We start from the raw sequence: 21495 nt of genomic DNA on the forward strand, positions 1-21495 counted from the left end.
GATGGATTTCTTGTTTTTTTGTTTTGTTTTGTTTTGGTTTTTTTTTTTTTTTTTTTTGTCTTTGAGGTGGCCTCTTGTTCTGTTGTCCAGGCTGGCTTTGAACTCCTGGGCTGAAGCCACTCCCCTACCGATGTACTTATACCGCTGGTTGTGCCAGTACCTCTAGAGTTACAAAACTTAGTAAGCCCCACTAAGTAAGCCTGAGACTCGGCTTTGAGTTGACACCTGCCGGCCCTAGTATTCAGACATTCAAAATGTTTAACCTTCTTATCCAGGATTGCTCCCATCAGCCACAAGTCAAATGTATGCAAACTTAGCCTATACAAATGGGCCGAATTTGTTTTAAATGCCAATCCTGGATTTTTTTTTTTCCTCCCGCAGGAAGAAAAAGAAATCCCAGGTGGATTTCCTGAGACGTGGCCTTGTGGTTGAATACAGGGGCTTTGGCTCCCTCTCTTCAGCCGGCGAGGGTGGGGTTTTGCATAATGTAAATGGGGCCCTGGGTGGGATTGCAAAGCTCCTCTGGCAGCCTGAGTTCTTAATGTGCTGCAGAGGCCGGCCTGGAGAGGGCGCCAGCAACTCTTCGCGTCATACTCTGGGGGCGGGACGACGTAACCTCGCGAGATTGGTACGTCGGAGGCGTTCCGGGCCAAGCATGGCGGACTCAGAGGTGCTGCTCAGGCGGGTTCCGAGCCGCTCCTCCTGGCAGCGGGTTCGCAAGGCCCGGCCCCACCTCCTCCTCAGTCGTCGGGGCCGTCGCCGGTTTGGGGTCCTGACCCGGGGCGAGCTACGGCGCCTGCGACGGCGGCTGCTGCGGGCCCACGCCTTGGGCGGGGACTGGAAGCTGGGTGTCACCGCGGGCTCGCACGTGGCAGGAAAGTGCAAGGTCCGGAGCCGCAGCCGGCCCACGCCGGGCAGTCAGTCCGCGCCGGGCAGTCAGTCCGCGCCGGGCAGTCAGTCCGCGCCCCGCAGCCAGCCCGCGCCACGCAGTCAGCCCGCGCCACGCTGCCAGCCCGCGCCACGCAGCCAGCCCGCGCCACGCAGCCAGCCCGCGCCACGCAGCCATTTCCAAACCCTGCCGGCGAACGTCACCCAACCCGTGCGGGACTTAGGCTCGGGCCGTGTGTTAGTGCTGCTGCCAGCCGGGGAGGTGAGTCGCCCGCTGGGAGCTTCAGGTGCCCGCCCCTTGGCCTCCGGATGCAGATCGCATGCAAGTCCACCCTCCTCAGGAATCTGTAGGCCTGTTGGCTATGCTGTCCTAGCAAACTAATGGGTCGTATTTATTGGCACGTAGCTGCCAGCGTTTGAGGTGTTTAGCACTCCCAGCTCTCACGGGAGCGACGGTTGCCATCTCTTTCTTATGTTTATGGGCTGAAAAACAAGGTAGGTAACTTACTTGAACGAAGTTAGTCAGTAGCAAGACAAATCCAAGAGTTAAGCTCGGGCGGTCTGACGTGGACCCTCGTTAGGGAGATCGCCCCTCTTATGCCGGGAAGGAATAAAGCCTCAAAACTCGGAGACGGACGGACATGCTGTCTGTGCGCCTAGGAAGCACAGGGTGGTAGAGTTTGTGAATGTGTTGGGAGCTGCAATGGGGATATGATGTTTAGGGTTAAGTTAAAAGCCTGACGGTCACTTAGTACAATGTAGCTTTGGCTTTTTTGTTTTGTTTTGTGTTTTGTGTTTTGTTTTTTTAAATGTGTCTGAGTGTTTTGCCTGCATTTCGGTGCTCCATGTGCGTGCAGTGCCTGCAGAAGGCATAAGAGGGCGTCGGACCCTCTGAAACGAGTTAAAGGATGTTGTGAGCCACCATATATATGGGTGTTGGGAAGCAAACATGGGTTCCCTGGTAGAGCCGCCTGTCCTCTTAATCAGTTAGTCACCTTTGCAGCCCCAGTGCTCTGTAGTTTGATACATGCACATGGATCTTTCTCCCCACTCTGAATGTAGGGGTGATTGGCTCTCCATGAGAAGATCAGCCTGGTCTACCTAGTCAGTTCTAGGACATCCTTGGCTACATCATGAGGCCCTGTCTCAAGCAAAAGAGTCATTTTGATAAGTGAATAGCAAATTAAGATTTTCCAGTTTTTCTGTCTTTGGTAACAGTATCCATAATTTTTTTTCCGTTTTGTTTTTTTCTCGGTCCTTGCTAGGGCTTTACTTTTAGTGGGATCTGCCGCGTGACTTGCATCTATGGCCAGGTGGAAATATTCGGCCATATCATCAAGCAAGGCCAGCCTGCTCAAGATGTCTTTTCTGCCTATACCCACTCTTACCTGACCATCAGCGGGGTTCAGTACTCCGAACCTGAGAAAAGTGAAAAGGAGATGAGAAGAGAGATGCGGGCTCTGCTCAAGCCTCACATGAAACTGGGTAATTGGCTTCAGCCTCCCACTCAAGGCTGGTAATTTCAAGTGTTTGTTATGCTCTGGTCTCTGTACTCTGTTGAATCCTCACAGAGGTCTTGAGTATTAAAATGCTATTATTTCCACCGTTTTGCAACAGAAGTTTTCCAAGACCATAAAGCTAGTAGGCAGCAGTCTTGGGTTGTGGTGTCCCCACCCAGATGTGGAAAAATGAGCTCTACTGTGTGCTGCTCTTTACAAGTCTGTAGTTGAGATGACAGCCCTCGGTATCTAAATGGTTACTTTTTCTGAGGTGGTGGTTCTTCTCTTTGCAGATGACAGGAACTGGGTAGTTCAGTTCCTCCCTCCTCTGGGCTCCATTCTGCTGCTGGAGCAGCTGAGGACCCCCGCTGTGGACTTCATGAGCTCCTATGAGTGTGCATCTTATGTCTTCCTGCAGGAGGTAAAGCCAGCACTCATTTAGATGTGCCGATCCTTTGCACCAGCACAGTCAGCTGAATGACTATGTAGGGAGCGCTTTCAGAATGACCGTCCTCTCTGTCTTGGGAGTAGGGTAGGTGTTACGGGGTATCACCTCGGGCTTTCATCAGTTAGGAGAGTCTCTATAGAAAGGTGTGTGTGTCATGGGTAAAGGCACCTGCTGAACAAGCCTAATGGTTTGGGTTCCATCCCAGGTACTCACGGTAGAAGGAGAGAACTCTCCTGGGTTTTGTCCTCTGGCCCCTACTTACGTGGTGTGCTGTGTGTTCACACAGGCACCTACAGAAAGGTTGTCATGAGCATTTTTCCGCTTCTTCCTCAGTTTCATTGTCCAGCAGAAGCCACCTCTTTGTCAGCTATGGTAGGACAAGCCTGTAATCCCAGCACTCAGGAGGTGTAGTCAGGAGATAAGGAGTTCAACTTCCTCTCCAGCTAAATAGTGATATGGAGGCCACCCTGAGCTACATGGCACCCTAGCACAAAAGGAAAAAGAAAAAAGACATCCAGTTGGAGATGTCAGGTAGGCAGTAGTCTGTGAGTCTGCAGTTTGGAGAAGATGGTAGGGCTGTTAATTTGGGAGCCTGCAACAGAGAGGGAATCTGAGAACAAACATTAGGTAGAGAGAGAGAGGGCATGAGGTCTGGGCCATGTCACTCTGGAGGAGGTTAAAACCGGATTCCCAGAGGTGCCAAGGAATGACCAGGGTTGGAGGCATTGCTGGTCTAACTGAGATGGTCTGAGAAAGACACCGTGCAGGCGAGGGTCTGAACCACCAGAATGCTTTCAGCCCTCTGCTGAGGGATAGCCTCATGTTGAGGTCAGGAGGTGGGAAGAAGGAAACTGCAGGATTAAGTAGGAAAGAAAGAGAGAAAGTTACAGGGCGCTGTAGTGAGAGTTTATTGTTGTTCTTAAGGGAGTTATGAAACTGCTTTAACGTGAGGTGGGGATGAAGGAGGGTCTGGAGTGATAGTACTGTCCAGGGGCTCAGCTTAACTGACCCTTGTCCATGGTGATTGAGACAGTCTCTGGTTGGCCTGAAGCTTGCCAAAGAGGCTGGATGGCTGTCACAGCCTCCATGTGCACATTCCAGGTGATAGGATCACAAACACAAAGCTCCACGCCTGAGTTTGTGCCCAGGGCCTTGAGTTTATTGGCTAAACTGTTTCCCCAGTACTGTGCAGGCATTTGTTTTGTTTTGTTTAAATTTTTTTCATTTTATTTTGTGTGTAAGTGTTTGCCTGAATGTATGCTTTTACCGAGTGTATGCCTGGTACCTGAGGAGGTGGTGAATGAACCTCCATGTGGGTGCTGAGAATCAAACCCCAGTCCTTTGTAAGAACAGCAAGTACTCTTTTTAGGTTTTCTGAGACAGGGTTTCTCTGTATATATAGCCCTGACTGTCCTGGAACTCACTCTGTAGACCAGACTGACCTCAAACTCAGAGATCCACTTATCTCTGCCTCCCAAGTGCTGAGATTAAAGGCATGTGCCATCATGAGGTGGTGGCTCCCTCACCTTTGAGGCTCCCTCTTCTAAATGACTAGCTTTTACCAAGTTGACATAAAAACTAACTAGCACAATTGGCCCCTTGTCAACTTGACACAGACACACATAGACTATTAAACCATAACCTTCCCTGTTTATACCAAGATCTCATATTAATACCAACAACACAATGTGTACCATTCCAAGTTGGTCTGTTTTGTTTGTTTGGTTTTTAAAGACAAGGTTTCTCTGTGTAACATCCTTGGCTGGAATTCGCTTTGTGAACCAGGCTGGCCTCGAACTCTGTCTATGTTGGATAGCTTGGACTATAGAGGGACCCTGTCTCAAAACAAACAAAATAAATAAATACTAAGGCACCACCCCACTTAGCCTGGCAGTTCGTTTGCATAATTGCTGGAAGACAGGAACCAGCAAAGAATTCTTCTCAGAGTTCCATAATGCTGGGAGAGGGACCCAAGAGACCTCTGATGTGGAGCTGCTGTGAAAAGGGAGGTTGACATAAAGGTGGTTGGGGCATGAATGTGCTTTTGTGATTATTATTTCAGTATTTAATTGTGAGTCTATGCAATGGTGCCAAATTTCTATAGAGACCAGAGGTGTGAGTTTACAGTCCGGGACCTGAAGTTAGAGGGGGTTGTGAAGCCACGTACGTGGGTGCTAGGAACAGAACGTCAGCCTTCTGAAAGATCCCATCTCTGGGCCATTTCTGCAGACAACCCCCCAAGTGTCGTTCCCCCCCCCTTTTTGAGACACAGTATTACTGTATAGCCCAGGCAGGCCTCAGCCTTGTATTCCTCTTGCCTCTGGAGTCCTGGGATTACCAACAAATGCTACTGTGGTGTCTCATGTAGTTACTTTGTTTATTTTATTGATTATTTGTTTGGTTTGGTCTTTTTTCTCCTGAGACAGTTTCTCTGTGTAACAGTCCTGAGTATCTTGAAACTTGCTCTATAGATCAGGTTAGCCTTAAACTCAGAAATCCACCTGCCTCTGCCTCCAGAGTACTGTGAATAAAGCCGTATGCCAATGTGATTACATTTTTATTTATTTGTGTGTGTGGAGGGGTGGCTAATGTGCATGTGGAGGTCAGAACTTGATAAGGAATGTCTGCATCAATCCATCTCCACTTATTTATTGTCCAAGGTCTATTGCTGAACCTGGAGCCCACCAGTTGCAGCTAGTCTACCAGCTTATCCCAGGGTTCCCCTGTCTCTGCCTCCTAAGTACTGGAATTTCAGGCAGCCCTCATACCTCCCTAGTTTTTACATGGGTGCTGGGGATTTGAACTCTGGTCCTGAAAACTGGACTTATATCCACTAAGCCACCTCCCTAGCCCTTCATGTGATTGCATTCTGAAGAGTTTTTTATTTTCATTTATATGTCTGTGTATACCACATATTTTTAGGAGGCCAGAAGACGGCATCAAATTTCCTGGAGCTAGAGTGATTGTGATTGTGAGCTGTCTGACTTAGGTGCTAGGGACCGAACTCTGGTCTTCTGCAAGAGCAATAATGGTGCTAAGTCATGGAGCCATCTCTTCAACTCTGGGATTACATTTTAATCCTCTACAGAGGCAGGAATGCCCTCTGTGATCACTGGTTGCATGAGGATGTGTTTGTGGTGGTTCCTCCTTCCATCCTCTCTTGTATGGTGATGCTTACATCTGAGCCTGCCCACGGCAGGTAGCACATCCCTTTGTAGCTTCTTTGTGCTTCTTTTAGGACCCCAGTGAAAGGTGAACATAGCTGCCCTTTCACTCTTCAGCTCCATTTGCATCTGTCCTGGGTTTTGTTTTGTGTTTAGAGATGGCCTTGCCTTCAGATCACCAACATTCAGATCACTCTCCCTACACTTTAATTAATGCCTTTCTTTTCTCCAGTCATGTGGCAGCCTGAGAGTGGGTGTATGCTGTGAAAACAGACATATACTTCAGAAAGAATAGACAGGACATGCTGATGGGCTGAGTTTTGGGGTACTGAGAGAAAGGAATCAATTTTTGTCTTGTTTTGTTTTACAGTTCACAGCTATATGTTGCTTATTAATTTAGAAACGTGTGTGTGTGTGTGTGTGTGTGTGTGTGTGTGTGTGTGTGTGTGTGTGTTACTTATTTTTGGGTTTTTCGAGACAGGGTTTCTTTGTGTAGTCCTGGCTGCCCTGGAATTAGCTCTGTAGACCAGGCTGGCCTTGAACTCATAAGAGACTACCTGCCTCTGCCTCACAGGTGCTGGGATGAAAGGCCTGTGCTACCGCTGCCTAGCTGCAAATACATATATTTAAGAAAACTTTCCTTAGAGTTTGAATTGTTACATTTCAGAATACTCCTGTGCGGATTAATTCTGAGTATATAACTTTGAAGACGATTGGTATCAGAAGACAGAGGAAGAGGAAAGGCATCTGCCTGAATGACAGCGGCCTTTGTGCCCTGGAAGAGCTAGTCAGCGCATCCTGTGGTGAGCGTCACCTTTTCTCAATTCCCTATTCTCCAGAGCCACAGGCACTATGTAACTTCAGTCCTGAGGACTGGCTGACACTGGGGCTCACTGTTTGTTTTACCTGCAAAAGTAGATGGCTGCCCTGTCATCCTGTTGTGTGGCGCTTGTGACACTGGAAAGTCAACGTTCAGTAGAATACTGATTAACCAGTTGTTGAATAGGTAAGCATGCTTGTGTTTTCATCTGGTCACATCTGGGCGTGAAGTGAGATTCCAGGGGAGAAACTGGGTTTTTGTTGGATCTCCTGAGGCATGGTGCCACTCTCTAGACTAAATCTGGCCTTGAACTTCTGGTGATTCTCCTGCCTCAGCCTCCCCGGTGCTATGATTACAGATAAAAGCCACAATGCCCAGCCTGATGGAGAGACTAGAGGCAGAATTGTGTTCAGTGCTGTGTGCTGTTGGCTGGACAGTGGCACTCCTCATTGACCTGGAGAAGGGGGGTGCTTGGTCCTGGTCTGTACTGGTTCAGTCATCCCCAAATCCAGGACTGAGCCGTTAGTTTTGGCGGTAACCTTGCCTGTTGTGAATGGGATGGGGCCTTGCTTTTGGATTGTGACAGCTACCAGGCTACACAGGGTGATGATGTCCACATGTCACACAAAGTCACAGCTACAGAGGACAGCTGCCTGAGATTTATCTTTCTCTTTAATAATGTCTAGCCTTCCTGGAGTTGACTATCTGGAATGTGACCTGGGGCAGACGGAGTTCACTCCTCCTGGCTGCATTGCTTTACTTAACATTACAGAACCACTGCTGGGTATGTATTACATGTTTCAAGTAATCATTGTCACAAAATTCTGGATTGAATGTAAAATATGCAAAGCTCTGCCTCTAGCTTCCACAACAAGCTTGATTGAATGTGTTTTTATTTTAGGGAATGGAACTATTTGTTTTATGTAAATTTATCTTTATTTTTTGTGCATTGGTGTTTTGCCTGTTGCTGGAGTTTTCTCCAGTCCTGCCTGGCCCACGATGAGGACAAATCTCTCTCACCCGCCAGTCACACAGCTGCCTAGACCCAACCAAGTAAACACACAAAGAGACTTATATTGCTTACAAACTGTATGGCTGCAGCAGGCTTCTTGTTATCTAGTTCTTATATCTTAAATTAACCCATATCTGGGCTGGAGAGATGGCTCAGAGGTTAAGAGCACTGGCTGTTCTTCCAGAGGTCCTGAGTTCAATTCCCAGCAACCACATGGTGGCTCCCAACCATTTGTAATGAGATCTGGTGCCCTCTTCTGGCATGCAGGCAGAATACTGTATACATAATAAATAAATTTTAAAAAAATTAACTCATATCTTATTAGTCTGTAAGTTGCCATGCGTCTCGTGGCTTACCTGTACCTTACATCTCACTTGTCATGGTGGCGGCTGGCAGCAGCCTCTCCCTGCCTCAGCCTTCCACTTCCCAGAATTCTCCTCTCCTTGTCCTGCCTATACTTCCTGCCTGGCTACTGGTCAATCAGTGTTTTATTTATTAACCAATCAGAGCAACACATTTAACATACAGAACATCCCACAGCATTTGCCTGGGTGTATGTCTGTGTGAGGGTGTCAGATCCCCTAGAACTGGAGTTACAGATAGTTGTGTGCTGCCCTGTGGGTGCTGGGAGTTGAACCCGGGCCCTCTGGAGGAACAGCCAGTGCTCTTAACCTGTGAGCCATCTTCAGCTCCTGTTTTGTATAAATTTACCAATACATCTGTTGAACAGTCCACAGATGATTTTTTTCCTGCATTCACCTGTAAATCCTTTTCCTGTTTCAGAATGCAAATAGAACTCTACGTTTTTTTTTTAGAATTATAAAATGTAAAAAATAAATGTGGTCATCTTAGCCACTTCTGGGTGTATAATTCAGGGATGTTAAATCCGATTATAGTGTTGTAGTTCTCGATGCTACATCCAGATGTTTTTATTATTGCCCAGTGAAGTGTTTCTCTTTACAGATCAACTCCACTGCTCAGCTCTTAGTTACTGTCTGGGCTAGTTCTTCCCCTGGGAATGTCTCTAGTTAGTCTTTTTTTTTCCTAATTAGTCTTGTAAGCCAGTCACTCATTACTGCATCTGGTTTGATTATTAGAATCTAGGTTATAGAATGTGTCAACTTAATCTCAGACCAAGGCTTGATGGGTAAAGGCCCTGCCACACCAGCCTGAAGGTGGGTATGGTCATGAGCGGCTGCCTGTGACCCCAGCACTCCCATGGCAAGCTGGAAGGCAGAGGGAGGATAATCAGCTTGAACACATTCATACACATACAGAGAGAAAAATAACCTTAATTTTCTTTGTATAGCTGAGATGACTCCATTATGTATTTGCATCGCATGTTTTTAATGCGCCTTATTGAGGTAGGGTCCCTTATTTTTCTGCTGTGTCACTGCATATATCAAACTTCCTTCTCCTTGGGAGTGCTGGGATGCCAGATGTGTGTCCCCACATTCTGGGTTCTGGGGACCGAGGTTTGATTTCAGGCTTGCATGATCAGCACATTTATCCACTGAGCTCTTCATCCCACTGTGGGAATTCTGTATTTCGGCTGCTGTGAGCAGCGCTGCTATGACAACAGTGGACAAGTACACAGTCGGCCCTGCTCTCCTCTCCATTCAGTTGTGTGCCTAGATGTGCAGTTGCTAGGTACTATGATAGTCTTCTCTTGACCTTTCTGAGAAACCACCAGACGTTTTCACGGTGGCTGTGCCATCTTTTGCCGCCAGCAGTGTGCAGGGTGTTGATTCTCTTCTTGTCAGTGGTGGTTGTTTTGATTACAGACCTCCAGGCAGGTGTGAAGCAGTGTTTTGTGCTTCTGTGACTATTAATACTGGGTGTCCTCCTCTTCAATGTTTATATTTTCTTCCTTTTTTTTTTTTTTTTTTTTTTTTTAAAGATTTATTTATTTTTGTGTATAGCATGTATGTCTGCAAGCCAGAAGAGGGCACCAGATCTCATTACAGATGGTTGTCAGCCATCATGTGGTTGCTGGGAATTGAACTCAGGACCTCAGGAAGAGCAGCCAGTGCTCTTACCCTCTGAGCCAGCTCTCCAGCCCCAGTATTTATATTTCCAGTGCTTATTGGCCGTTTATACATCTGGAAAGAATGCCTGTTTAAGTCCCTGGAGTTTTTAGTCTTTTGTTGTTGTTGGTTTTGTTTTGATATTTTAAGGTATTTCTCTGTGTAGCTTTGGCTGTCCTAAAATTCACAGAAATCCACCTATCTCTGTCTCCCAAGTGCTGGAATTACAGAAGTGTGCTACTATGCCCAGCCCACTGTTTTGTTTTTAAATTTATTTTACACTCACTTATTTTTAGTAGGAGTTGAGTGTACACATACACACATGTGCAAATCCAGTGACAACTTGTAGGAGTCAGTTCTTTGTAATGAGTCTTTTTCTGTCCTGCCAGTCCTCCCAAATAGTGACGTGGACTTTTCTTTTTTTCTTTTTTAGTCAAGACAGGGTTTCTCTGTGTGGTTTTGGTCCCTGTCCAGGAACTCTACTCGCTCTGTAGACCAGGCTGGCCTTGAACTCACAGAGGTCCGCCCGCCTCTGCCTCCTAGTGCTGGGATTAAAGGTGTGCGCCACCAACACTCATCTTAAGATTTATGTTTATGTGTATTCAGGGGAGGGTGGTATGTGCACATGAGTGCAGGTGTCCTTGGAGCCAAAAGAGGGCATCTGATTCTCCTGAAGCTGGAGTGAGAGGTGATTGTCAACTTCCTGACACCAAACCCAGGTCCTCTGCCAGAGTAGTGCATGCTCTTGCCCCTGGGCCATCTCACCAACAACTCTTGCTCTGGTTTCTTTGTTCTTTTTGCCTTGTCTTTCCTTTGGGAGGCATTAGGTCTCTTACTGTGTAGCTCTGGCTAGCCTGGAACTCAGAGGTCCAGCTGCTTTGCCTCCCAAATACTGGGATTAAAAGTATAAACTACCACTTAGCCAGGGATTATTAAAGGTCATTAATTGAGTTTTTGACAGACTGTAAGCCCTTGAAGGTGAGGAGGTTCATGGTTGTATCCCAGATACCTGGAACAAATGCAGCCATGTCAGAACATGATTGGAGCTGACTTACATATATGAAAGTGGGATTGTCCTTGTATTAAATGGACTTCCAAAACCAAATTTGGGTTGTTCTTGGTGGTTTGAGATCTCCTAAGATCTTTGTCAGGGTTGGCAATAACACAAAATCTTGGCCACTGTTTTGTGGCCATGGCATGGTTACTTTTGCTTGGCAGTGATGTAGATGGAACTCCCTGTAGCAGCGGGTCTCAAACTGTAGGTCATGACTCCCACAGGGGTCACATACTAGATATTGACATTACGATTCATAACAATAGCAAAATTACAGTTATGAAGTAGCAACAAAATTAATGTTATAGTTGGGGCTTACCACACACACAACATGAACTGTTTTACAGGGTCGCAGCATTAGGGAGGTTGAGAACCACTGGTCTAGAGCCTTCTGGGTTGGGCTGGTGCTTGGTTCCTGACCCTGTCTGTTATCTCCCTAGGACCACCTTACACCCACCCGAGGAGGCCACAGAGGATGGTGTACTACGGGAAGATGAATTGTCATAATGACTATGAGAATTACATCGAAATAATAAAATACGTGTTCAGAGATTACAAGAGAGAATCCCCACTGATCATCAACACAATGGGCTGGGTGAAAGGTAAAGCCCGTATACATGTGTTGCAGTGTAAGCAGCTACCATGAGGGCTGTACAGGTGCACATTTTCGGGGTACCCTATGATGTTTCTGTACATGTGGCTGAGGACGGCCTTGAACTTGTAGCCCTCCTCCCACATCCTCCCCAGTATAAAGGTTATAGGTATTTGTCCTTACTGTATCTTTTCTGTGGTGCTGGGCTTAAACCCAGGGCTTCCTGCATACTGAGGGAACACTCCACCAAGTGAGCCACAGCTCCGGTTTCTGGGCTTTTGGGTTGTTGGTTATTTTTTAATCGATTGATTTTTGTGTGACTGTTTTGTCCAAACACTGTGTGCTGTGGGATGTTCTGCTACAACTGTGTGCTGTGCCCTTGGAAGCCAGAAAAGGGCGTCAGATCTTGTCAGGTGTGAACACATTGCCTGGCCATGTCTTTCTATCTTGATTTTTATTTTATTTTATTTTGTTTTTTGATTTTTGAGACAGGGTTTCTTTGTGTAGCTTTGCGCCTTTCCTGGAACTCACTTGGTAGCGCAGGCTGGCCTTGAACTCACAGAGTGCTGGGATTTAAGGCATGTTCCTCCACCACCCGGCCTATCTTGATTTTTATTGTTGTTGTTTTGTTTTCTGAGACAAGGTTTCTATCTGTAACAGTCCTGGCTGTCCTGGAACTCACTCTATCTGCCTGCCTCTGCCTCTCAGGCGCTGGGGTTAAAGGTGGGGTTAAAGGTGTGCGCCACGCAGGCCCATGTCTCTAGCACTTGCTGCACTGTGCTTACGGCCCCTCTTCCACCGCAGATGACGGACTGTTGCTGCTGGTTGACCTGATCCGATTGCTGTCTCCCAACTACGTTGTTCAGTTGTCTACTGGCCGGGGAAGCTTGATGCCCTCTCTGACCTCAGACTATGTGGAGCTCACAGATGGCCTGTATACAAAAAGCAAGATCAAAAGGAGATATCGAGGTTTTGAAATTGAAGAATTGGAAGACAGTTTGGAATTTACTGATGAAGAGAAAGACTCTAGTCCAGTTCCGGTCTTCACAGGACATAAGCTGATATGTGTTCACTCAGAATTTTTATGTGGTAAAAATGAAAAAAATAGGTAAGTAAAGTATCACTTGAGTAAAGAATGAAGCTTCATGCAGTGACAGGCATTGTGTGCTCACTTGTTGAGAAAGCTGGTCACGGTGGCTCTTGCCCCTCATTCCTGAACCTCGGAGGCAGGGCCGGGAATCATGAGTTCAAGGCCAGCTTGTTGTGAAGCCCTGTTGCTGTTCGAATCTTAGATGGTCTTTTAATAAAAAACTCAGAGCCAGCTGGCAGTGGTGGCGCACGCATTTAATCCCAGCACTTGAGGCAGAGGCAGGAGGATCTCTGTGAGTTCAAGGCCAGCCTGGTCTACAGAGTGAGATCCAGGACAGGCACCAAAACTACACAGAGAAATCCTGTCTCGAAAAAACAAAACAAAAAACCCAGAGCCAGATATCAGGGTGAAAGCTGAAAGATCAGAGAAGCAGAACAGCCAGCCACTAGTTCTTACCTCTATGAAACCCTCAACCTAAACAGAGTGAGTTCCTCTTTCCTCAAGCCTTATATACCTTTCTCTGCCCAGACATCACTTTCTGGCATTAAAAGGCGTGTATGCTTCCCAGTACTGGGATTGAAGGTGTGTGCCACCACTGCCTGGCTCTGTTTCCAGTGTGGCCTTGAACTCACAGAGATCCAGAAGGCTCTCTGCCTCCTGAGTGATAGGATTAAGGGTGTGTGCCACCACTGCCTGACCTCTGTCTAATCTAGTGGCTGGCTCTGTCCTCTGATCCTCAGGCAAGTTTATTAGGGCTCACAATATATCACCACACCCTGTAAACAAAAAGGAGAAATAGTACTCTTCAGATTTTTTTCCAGTTACCACTGCTATATGTTTAAAGGAGAATGATTCCTGGTGGGGGCATGGAGATGGGGCTTCCCATGCTAGTGACCAAGGGCTCAATGCTGAGGAGTTGTCGGGCTTTCTGTTGTTTGGAGGACTGTGTCAAGGAAGGGTTTTAGGCGGGGGGGGAGGAGTGGGGGGTTGGCCATCGGACCAGGGTGTTGAATGTGCTGGCAGCTCTGACACTGAACCACATCTCCAGCCCAAGGGTTTGAGGGTATCTTGAAAGAACAGGGTCTAGTGTGCTACCTAATGTCAGTTGACGATGCTGTTTACTTCTGCCCCCAAGTGGGCATGGTGTGTTCTCCACTCAACTTGTTCTGCTCTACCTTTCAGGGCCAAATACAACAGAATTTTTCGAGATCTGGCAGTGTTGGGTTACCTTAGCCAGCTGATGCCTCCTGTGCCAGGGCCACAGAGCCCTCTACACAGCCTCACACCCTATCAGGTAATCAGCTGGTGGGAGAATTGTCTGTTGACTGATGCCTGAAGCCTCCTGTGTCCTGGGCGCTCTGCCTCCTCCTGTATATTGCTTCCCTAGTTCTCAAAACGGCCCTGTGGTTTGGGTTCTGATATTATCCCCATTTTTCAGATGGGAAAACTAAGGTTACCTGGCAGAAGATGGAGAGCTGGCATTTGGTCCTTGGCTGGCAAGCTTAGTGTCTGGTATGGATTGTAGTTTCATGTCAGCTAGAAGTTGCCTGATCTGGTGGCTGTCTCTCGTTTGCACTGTTACCTGCATGAGGGTAGTGCCTGGTGTCTCAGGATGCTGTAGGGCTCTGTGAGCCTTTCTGGCATTGCCTGGTGTGTAGAGTAGCCTCCAGGGGACCTTGTTACTCCTGTCAGGTTCCAATACCAAGTGTTTAGAACTTTGAGTCCAGGTTGCTGGGGATTGCTTTGAGGAATGCTGTGATTAGGATCTAGGGTGGAGAGGGTGGACGTCGAGAGCAGCGGGGCTTGTTTGGTGAGGGTGTTTGAGCCCAGAGCCTCCCGTGCTGTGTGCTGTCTCGAGACTTCTCGCCAGTCAATTCCCAGAGAATCACACAGAGACTTTTTCACTATAAATGCTTGGGCCGATTGCTTAGATGGTCTCCAGCTCTGGCAGCTTAATTAACCCACTTCTATTCATCTGTGTGCTGCCCAAGGCTCATTTACCTCATCTATGAACTAACCATGTTGCTTCTGCTTCTGGCTCAGAAATCCTCAGACTCCACCTTCCTATCATTCTCTCTGCCCCCAAAATTCTGCCTAGTCAGCTTTTTTATTTCTGTAGTTACTTACTATGTACAGTGTTCTGCCCACACCAGAAGAAGGCACTAGAACAAGTAGCAGATGGCTGGGAGCCCCCATGTGGGTGCTGAGAAATGAACTCAGGAGCTCTGGAAGAGCAGCCAGTGCTCTTCACCTCCGATCCTTCTCTCCAGCCCCTCACCTTTTTATTAACAATGAGAGCGACACATCTTCCCAGTGTCCTGAAGGATCACTCCACAGGAGTGGGTGGACAGCGGTCAGCCTCGCCTTCACCTGCGTGTGCACACATGCTGTCTCCGTTACTTTCTGTTGCTGTGACAAGACAGCATGGCAAAGGCAGCTCAGAGAAGGAAGGTTAATGGAGCTGACTCCTGGGAGGTTAGAGTCCAGGATGGCAGATCCCGGGCACTGGTGGGAGGAACGTGAGACCTCACATATGGATTCTCAGTAAGAGGCAAAGGCAAGCTGGGAACTGCAAGTCTTTTGATACCTCAAAGCCCACCCACCTGTGTGTGACACTCCTTCTCCAAGGCCAAACCTCCTAATCCTTCCCAAACAGTTATACTAACTGGGGACCAAGCATTCAAACTTATGACCTATGGGGGCTATTCTCGTTCACACACACACACACACACACACACACACACACACACACACACACACGGCAGCATTTTGTTTTTTAAACCAAGAAGTATTTGCTTTGAAGGCAGCGCATACATCTCCAGAGAGTCAGCATACCTCTGCACAGCAGAGCAGGAGCTCCCTGGGCTTTGACAGGAAGGAACTGCACTGGTGAACACAACTGCTCCTGGTGGTGACAGAAGAAGTCCCCTGGTGTGTGTGAAATGGCCTGAGCTCTGTCCTCTGCCCTCCTCTCTGCTCTTGTACTTTGGAGAGTTGGTATGGCCATGGCACACTGTCTAGAAGGCACCTTAGGAAACACTCAGGAGCTAAACATGAGGGTGATGGGCAGTTGGCAGTGAGTTTGGGTGGGGTTTTGGTTTTTGGGTTTTTGTTTTGTTTAGTTTTGTTTTGTTTTCCGAGACAGGGTTTCTCTGTGTAGTTCTAGTGCTTGTCCTGGATCTTGCTCTGTAGACCAGGCTGGCCTCAAACTCAGAGATCAGCCTGGCTCTGCCTCCCCAATGCTGGAATTAAAAGTGTGAGCCACCACTGCCTGGTACAGTGGGTTTGTTTTAAAAAAGAAAGCAAATTTCTAGTCAGCAAAACCCAGCTGGTAAATACTCCAAACAGCCAGAGGCAAACTGTGCTGCAACTGGGATGGTGGCTCTGCCAGCCCCTGGGCACGTCCCTTCAGCTGCACCTAGTGTACTATAGTCTGCTGGTTTTTGTGACCTCCACTTTACATACCCATGTCTCCAGGATTTCCTTGGCTGATGCCTGAACAGCTTTCCCTAGTCAGTCAGTCTACCAAGAAATGTCCTAGAATCCCACAGATTAACACTATTGCAAGGGCTTTTACTCCCCTGCTTTGGTGGTGTTTGGAGTTGAGGAGGAAAGAGGATGAAGATCATGTGGATAGAAGCCCAGAAAGGAGGGAACTCTGTAACCCAGGCTGCCTTGAACTCCTGCCTCTGCCTCCCATATGCTGTGAGCATAGGCATGTGCCACCACACCCAGTGTTCTGTGGTGCTAGGGATTGAACCCAGGGCTTCTGCATTTTTGGTCAGGATTCCATCAACCAAGCCATCCCCTGGTTTGTGCTTTCACAATCCAGATTTTGGCTAGTTGTGACAGCACATGCCTGTAATCCCAGCACTGGGCAAAGCAAAGACCCTGGGGCTTGCTGGCCAATCTAACCAGATCAGCGAGCTTTAGGTTTGCTGAGAAACCCGTTTTCTCAAAAAAATACATAAAAGGGTAAACTCTGGTGTGGTGGTATATTGAGTCTCTGCTTTGAGGCAGCCTAGGAACAAAACACCTGGGAAACAATGTGGAGAGTGGTGGATGGGAAGATGCCACACCTTACCACCCGGTCTCCATATGAGAGTGCTCAAAAATACACTCAAGTGAGCACACATGAACACCACACACACACACACACACACACACACACACACACACACACACAGAGAGAGAGAGAGAGAGAGAACACAGTTAAAGCGTCTCTAAGTCAGCCCTGTGGTCTGTGCCATTGGCTCAGCGCTTAGGAGACTGAGGCAGTGGAGTGCACGTTTGAGGTTCACCTGGACTCCACAGAGGCCATGTCTCGGGAAGAAGCCTCTCAGTAGAAGTGCATCAGGGAGATGAGCAGTTACGCTTTATTCTCCAGGTCCCCTTCAATGCAGTTGCTGTCCGGGTCACTCATGCTGATGTGGCCCCTGCCCACATACTGTACGCCGTGAATGCCAGCTGGGTTGGCCTTTGCAAGATCCTGGACGATATGAAAGGATACACTCGGGGGCCCATCCTGCTTGCCCAGAACCCCATATGTGACTGTTTGGGCTTCGGTGAGTTGAGAGTAAATGATGCCTCTTATTCTGTCCACTTCACTGTAGACAGCTGGTCTTGACCATGTACCTGTACCTTTTCTTTGGGGGAATTGATGTCTTTCTCTGTGCTTCTACGTCTTACATTCCTTACCTTCATCACAGCTATCCAAGGTCTTCTGTTGGCCTGTTTGGTCCCTCACAGTTGAACAGGGGGATGTCCAAAGAATTAAAGAATCAGACTTTCTTTGTTTTGTTTTGTTTTTCGAGACAGGGTTTCTCCGCGTAGTTTTGGTGCCTGTCCTGGAACTCACTCTGTAAACCAGGCTGGCCTTGAACTCACAGATCCGCCTGCCTCTGCCTCCTAAGTGCTGGGATTAAAGGCGTATGCCACCATTGCCCGGCAGAATTACACTTTCTTAAGATTTACTTTATTTTTAGCTGGGCATAGTGCTTACTCCAGGAGAAACAGGCACATGGTTCTCTGTGACTTTCATTTTTAGTTATGTGGGCATGTGCACGAGGTCAGACGCTTCTGGAGACCAGAGGTGTTGGGGGTTGGATTCCTGGAGTTAGAGTTACAGCTGCCTGAAGTTGGTGCTAGGAACTGAACTTGGGTCCTGTGGAAGAGCAACAAGCACTCTTAACCCTGCTGAGCCATCTCAGTACCCCTCAGTTACTGCTCTTTGTATTCTGAGCGCAAAGCACTAGAAATTAAAACTCCTTGCCAGGCGGTGGTGGCGCACGCCTGTAATCCCAGCACTTGGGAGGCAGAGTCAGGCAGATCTCTGTGAGTTCAAGGCCAACCTGGTCTACAGAGTGAGTTCCAGGAAAGGCACAAAGCTACACAGAGCAACCCTGTCTCGAAAAACAAAAAACAAGGGGCTGGAGAGATGGCTCAGTGGTTAAGAGCATCGCCTGCTTTTCCAGAGGTCCTGAGTTCAATTCCCAGCAACCACATGGTGGCTCACAACCACTTGTAATAAGGTCTGGTGCCCTCTTCTGGCCTGCAGAAGACACATGCAGGCAGAATAATGTATACATAATAAATAAATAAATTTAAAAAAAAAATTGCTATTCCATCTGGCTTCCTCCTGATCCTTGCATAGCCAACTCCATTAGCACCTCCAGGAGATTCAAACACCCCTTCCTGGAATTCCCACATTCTCCTCCATTATAAAAACAAAAAACAAAAACAAAAAAATACAAAAAACAAAAAAACTCATTATTTTATGTATGTGTTTGCCTGCATTTCTGTCTGCATCATGTGCCTAGTGCTCTCAGAGGCCAGAATAGGGCTTCAGATCCCATGGGAGCCGAGTTGTGAGCTACCATATGGGTTCTGGAAATGGCACCCAGGTCCTTTGCAAGAGCAGCAAATATTCTTAACTGTTGAGCTGTCTCTTCAGCCCCAAAGTAAAACTCTTAATGTCAAGTCGAACCTCACTTTCTGTGGGTTGAAATGTGCACTGTCTGCAGAATGGCTGATGTTGCTCTGTATCTTCAAGGTATCTGCAGAGGCATTGATATGGAGAAGCGGCTATACCACATCCTCACCCCTTTGCCTCCAGAAGAGTTGAAAACTGTGAACTGTCTGCTGATTGGTGCCATTACTGTTCCACATTGTATTTTCAAGAACCAGGTGAGTCCACATGGGACAGTCCTGCGGGGAACCTGGGTAGGTGGTAATGAGCTGGTTGGCTGCGTGAAGGCAACAGGTCCTTTATCTGGGAGACATACACTTTATTATGTGGTTTGAATGACATAAGATGGGATATTGGATGCCTCAAAAGCTTCAAGTCAGGATCCCAGTGTAGAGCCAGGGGAAGGATAGGGGAGGGATGTGGAGGGCGGAGGTAGCCTCCATAGGACGGCCTCCTTTGGACAGCCTTGTTTGTGTGTGTTTGTTTTTGAGACAGGATCTCACTGTGGAGGTCTATAATATACCTCATTATAGACCAAATTGGCCTGCCAAGTGCTGAAATTAAAGTGCACAACAGTGTTCAACACTAGCAGTCTTCTGAGGCACACTAGAAAGCACACTGGTGTTTATGGACAGGGCTGAGTTAGGGGGAAGCCCTGGTTGTGTTTATCTCTTATCTGATCTGAAAGCAGCATGCAGCATCTCATGATGGTTGGGGTTTGGGGGGTCAGGGTAGACAGATGGCACAAAGCTTGTTTGCTCAAGAGGCCCTTTGAGGATATATCTGGTCAGATACACAGACAGATAAAACCAGGTAAGTGAATATAGGTTGTTCAAGACAGGGTTTCTCTGTGTAGCTCTGGCTGTCCTGGAATTCACTCTGTAGACCAGACTGGCCTCAAACACAGAATTCCATCTTCCTCTGCCTTCTGGCTGCTGGGATTAAAAGGCATATGCCACCGCTGCCTGGCGAATATATATATATATATATATATATATATATATATATATATATATATATATATATATATATTTAAAATTAAAAAGGGCAGGAGGACTTTTGCAAGTTTGAGGCTGGCCTAGGATGGGTACATAGCAAGACCATTTTGGTTTTTTTGAGACAGGGTTTCTCTGTGTAACTTTGGAGTCTGTCCTGGGCTAGCTCTGTAGACCAGGCTGGCCTCGAACTCACAGAGATCCACCTGCCTCTGCCTCCCGAGTGCTGGCATTACAGGTGTGCGCCACCACCGCCCGGCAACCTTTTATTTATTTTTTTAAAAAAAGGAAAAGAAAAAGGCCTGGAGAGATGGCTCATCAGTTCAGAGCACTGACTGCTCTTCCAGAGGTCTGGAGTTCAATTCCCAGCACCCATATGGTGGCCCACAACCATCTCTAGTGGGATCTAATGCCTTCTTCTGGTATAATGTACATACAGATAGAGCACTCATATACATAAATAATTTTTTTTTTTTTTTTTTAATGCATCAGATGGTGGTGACACACACTTTTTTTAATGCCACCACTCTGGAGGCAGAGGCAGGCAGATCTCTGTGAGTTCAAGGCTAGCCTTGTCTGCAGAGTTCCAGGACAGGCTCCAAAGCTACACAGGGAAACCTTGTCTTGGGAGGGGAGAAAAGGCCTTTGAGGAACATCCTAAGTGTCTCAGGCTCCAGAGCTGTGTTCATACTGGCTTCCAGTTGGGATAACCCTTCTGCTCCTTGAGGCTGTCTGGACAGGACCTATCTGTTTGTTTGTGTTTCCATTTCAGCCTGGGCCCGAAGGGACAATTCCTTATATCACCACGGATTATAACTTTAAACTTCCTGGAGCCTCAGAAAAAATTGGAGAAAGAGTGTATGGAAATGCATTTCTTGGGTACAGAGCCTATAAAAAAGGAAAATAAAGCCTTGCTATGGACAGAGACTTTTCTACCTGGGACCCTTGTCCTGAAGCCCTGAGGCAGCAGATTTGGTGGGGCTTTATGGCTGTGAGCAGCAAACTCATGTCCAGTGTTGATGTGACTGGAAAATGTGCTGCGTAGGAAATAGCTTTTCTCTTTCCTCTAAGACAAGGTCTCCTATCTCTGTCATCCAAGTGTGGCATTACAGGCCTATGTCACCACACCTGGCTTTCAGGCTTTTCTCCTCGGTTGTTTGATCTCAAACTTGGCCTGGACTTCTCCACGACTGCCATCCAGGGTGAGTGGAGCATTTCCTTCAGAGCCATCAAGCAGCAAGGAAGGCTGTGCTCGCCGTCAGACAGGAAGTGCGTGTCCCTCTTGTGGCGCTAAGGACCTGACTGTCGGACTCGGGATAAAATTTGGAAAACCAGGGCCACAAAAATGTTCCACATCCGGGTGGTGGTGGTGGCGCACACTTTTAGTCCCAGCATTCGGGAGGCAGAACCAGGCTGATCTCTGAGTTTGAGGCCAGCCTGGGCTACAGAGCTAGCGAGATCCAGGACAGGCACCAAAACTACACAGAGAAACCCTGTCTGAAACACCCCCCACCCCACCCCGCAAAGTGCCACTAACCAGGGCAGCATGCTGACCCAGCAGTTCTCAGGCGCAATGCATAGCTGCCGAGGTCCTGGGCAGGCTGTGTGGATGTGAGAGACTTTGAGCCACATAGACCTTACCAGTTAGGTGAGATGACTCAAATGCCTGATCCTTTGATGCCATTGAATCTCCCAATCATGTTGTCAGGTGTTAGAGGATTGTATTTGGTCTGTTAGTTTCTGGGTCATTTTAATCATGAGACTTTATGTTGAAGAAGTTGCTCTGACATCCAGAAAGCCTCCAGAAGGTTCCTTAAGTCTGGATATGCTCTGACTGACTCCTCTGTTGAGGCTGGACACACTGCCACAGGGCCACCAGCCTATGAACAGACACACTTGTGCCTGGCTTGGACAAACCTTTGCAACCAGCGCTTCTAG

The 21495-nt window shown here is 47.6% G+C and overlaps 1 protein-coding gene across 2 annotated transcripts; it reads left to right on the forward strand.

The window, feature by feature from the left end:
• Positions 1–612: 612 nt before the first annotated feature.
• Nol9 (nucleolar protein 9) lies at positions 613–20963 on the forward strand. 2 transcript variants are annotated; one of them, XM_036178789.1, is made up of 12 exons: positions 613–1150; positions 2154–2373; positions 2681–2808; positions 6667–6802; positions 6915–7005; positions 7506–7603; positions 11353–11514; positions 12309–12612; positions 13777–13888; positions 16982–17159; positions 18647–18780; positions 20330–20963. In XM_036178789.1, exons 1-12 carry the CDS (start codon positions 656–658, stop codon positions 20462–20464), a joined length of 2193 nt encoding a protein of 730 aa, XP_036034682.1. In that variant the 5' UTR covers positions 613–655; the 3' UTR covers positions 20465–20963. The 2 variants fall into 2 exon arrangements, with proteins under 2 accessions (XP_036034682.1, XP_036034683.1); XM_036178790.1 differs by having other exon boundaries at positions 6918–7005.
• The last annotated feature ends 532 nt before the right edge of the window (positions 20964–21495 follow it).

This window comes from Onychomys torridus, chromosome 2 (assembly GCF_903995425.1).
Source record: "Onychomys torridus chromosome 2, mOncTor1.1, whole genome shotgun sequence".
NCBI classification, from domain to species: domain Eukaryota; kingdom Metazoa; phylum Chordata; class Mammalia; order Rodentia; family Cricetidae; genus Onychomys; species Onychomys torridus.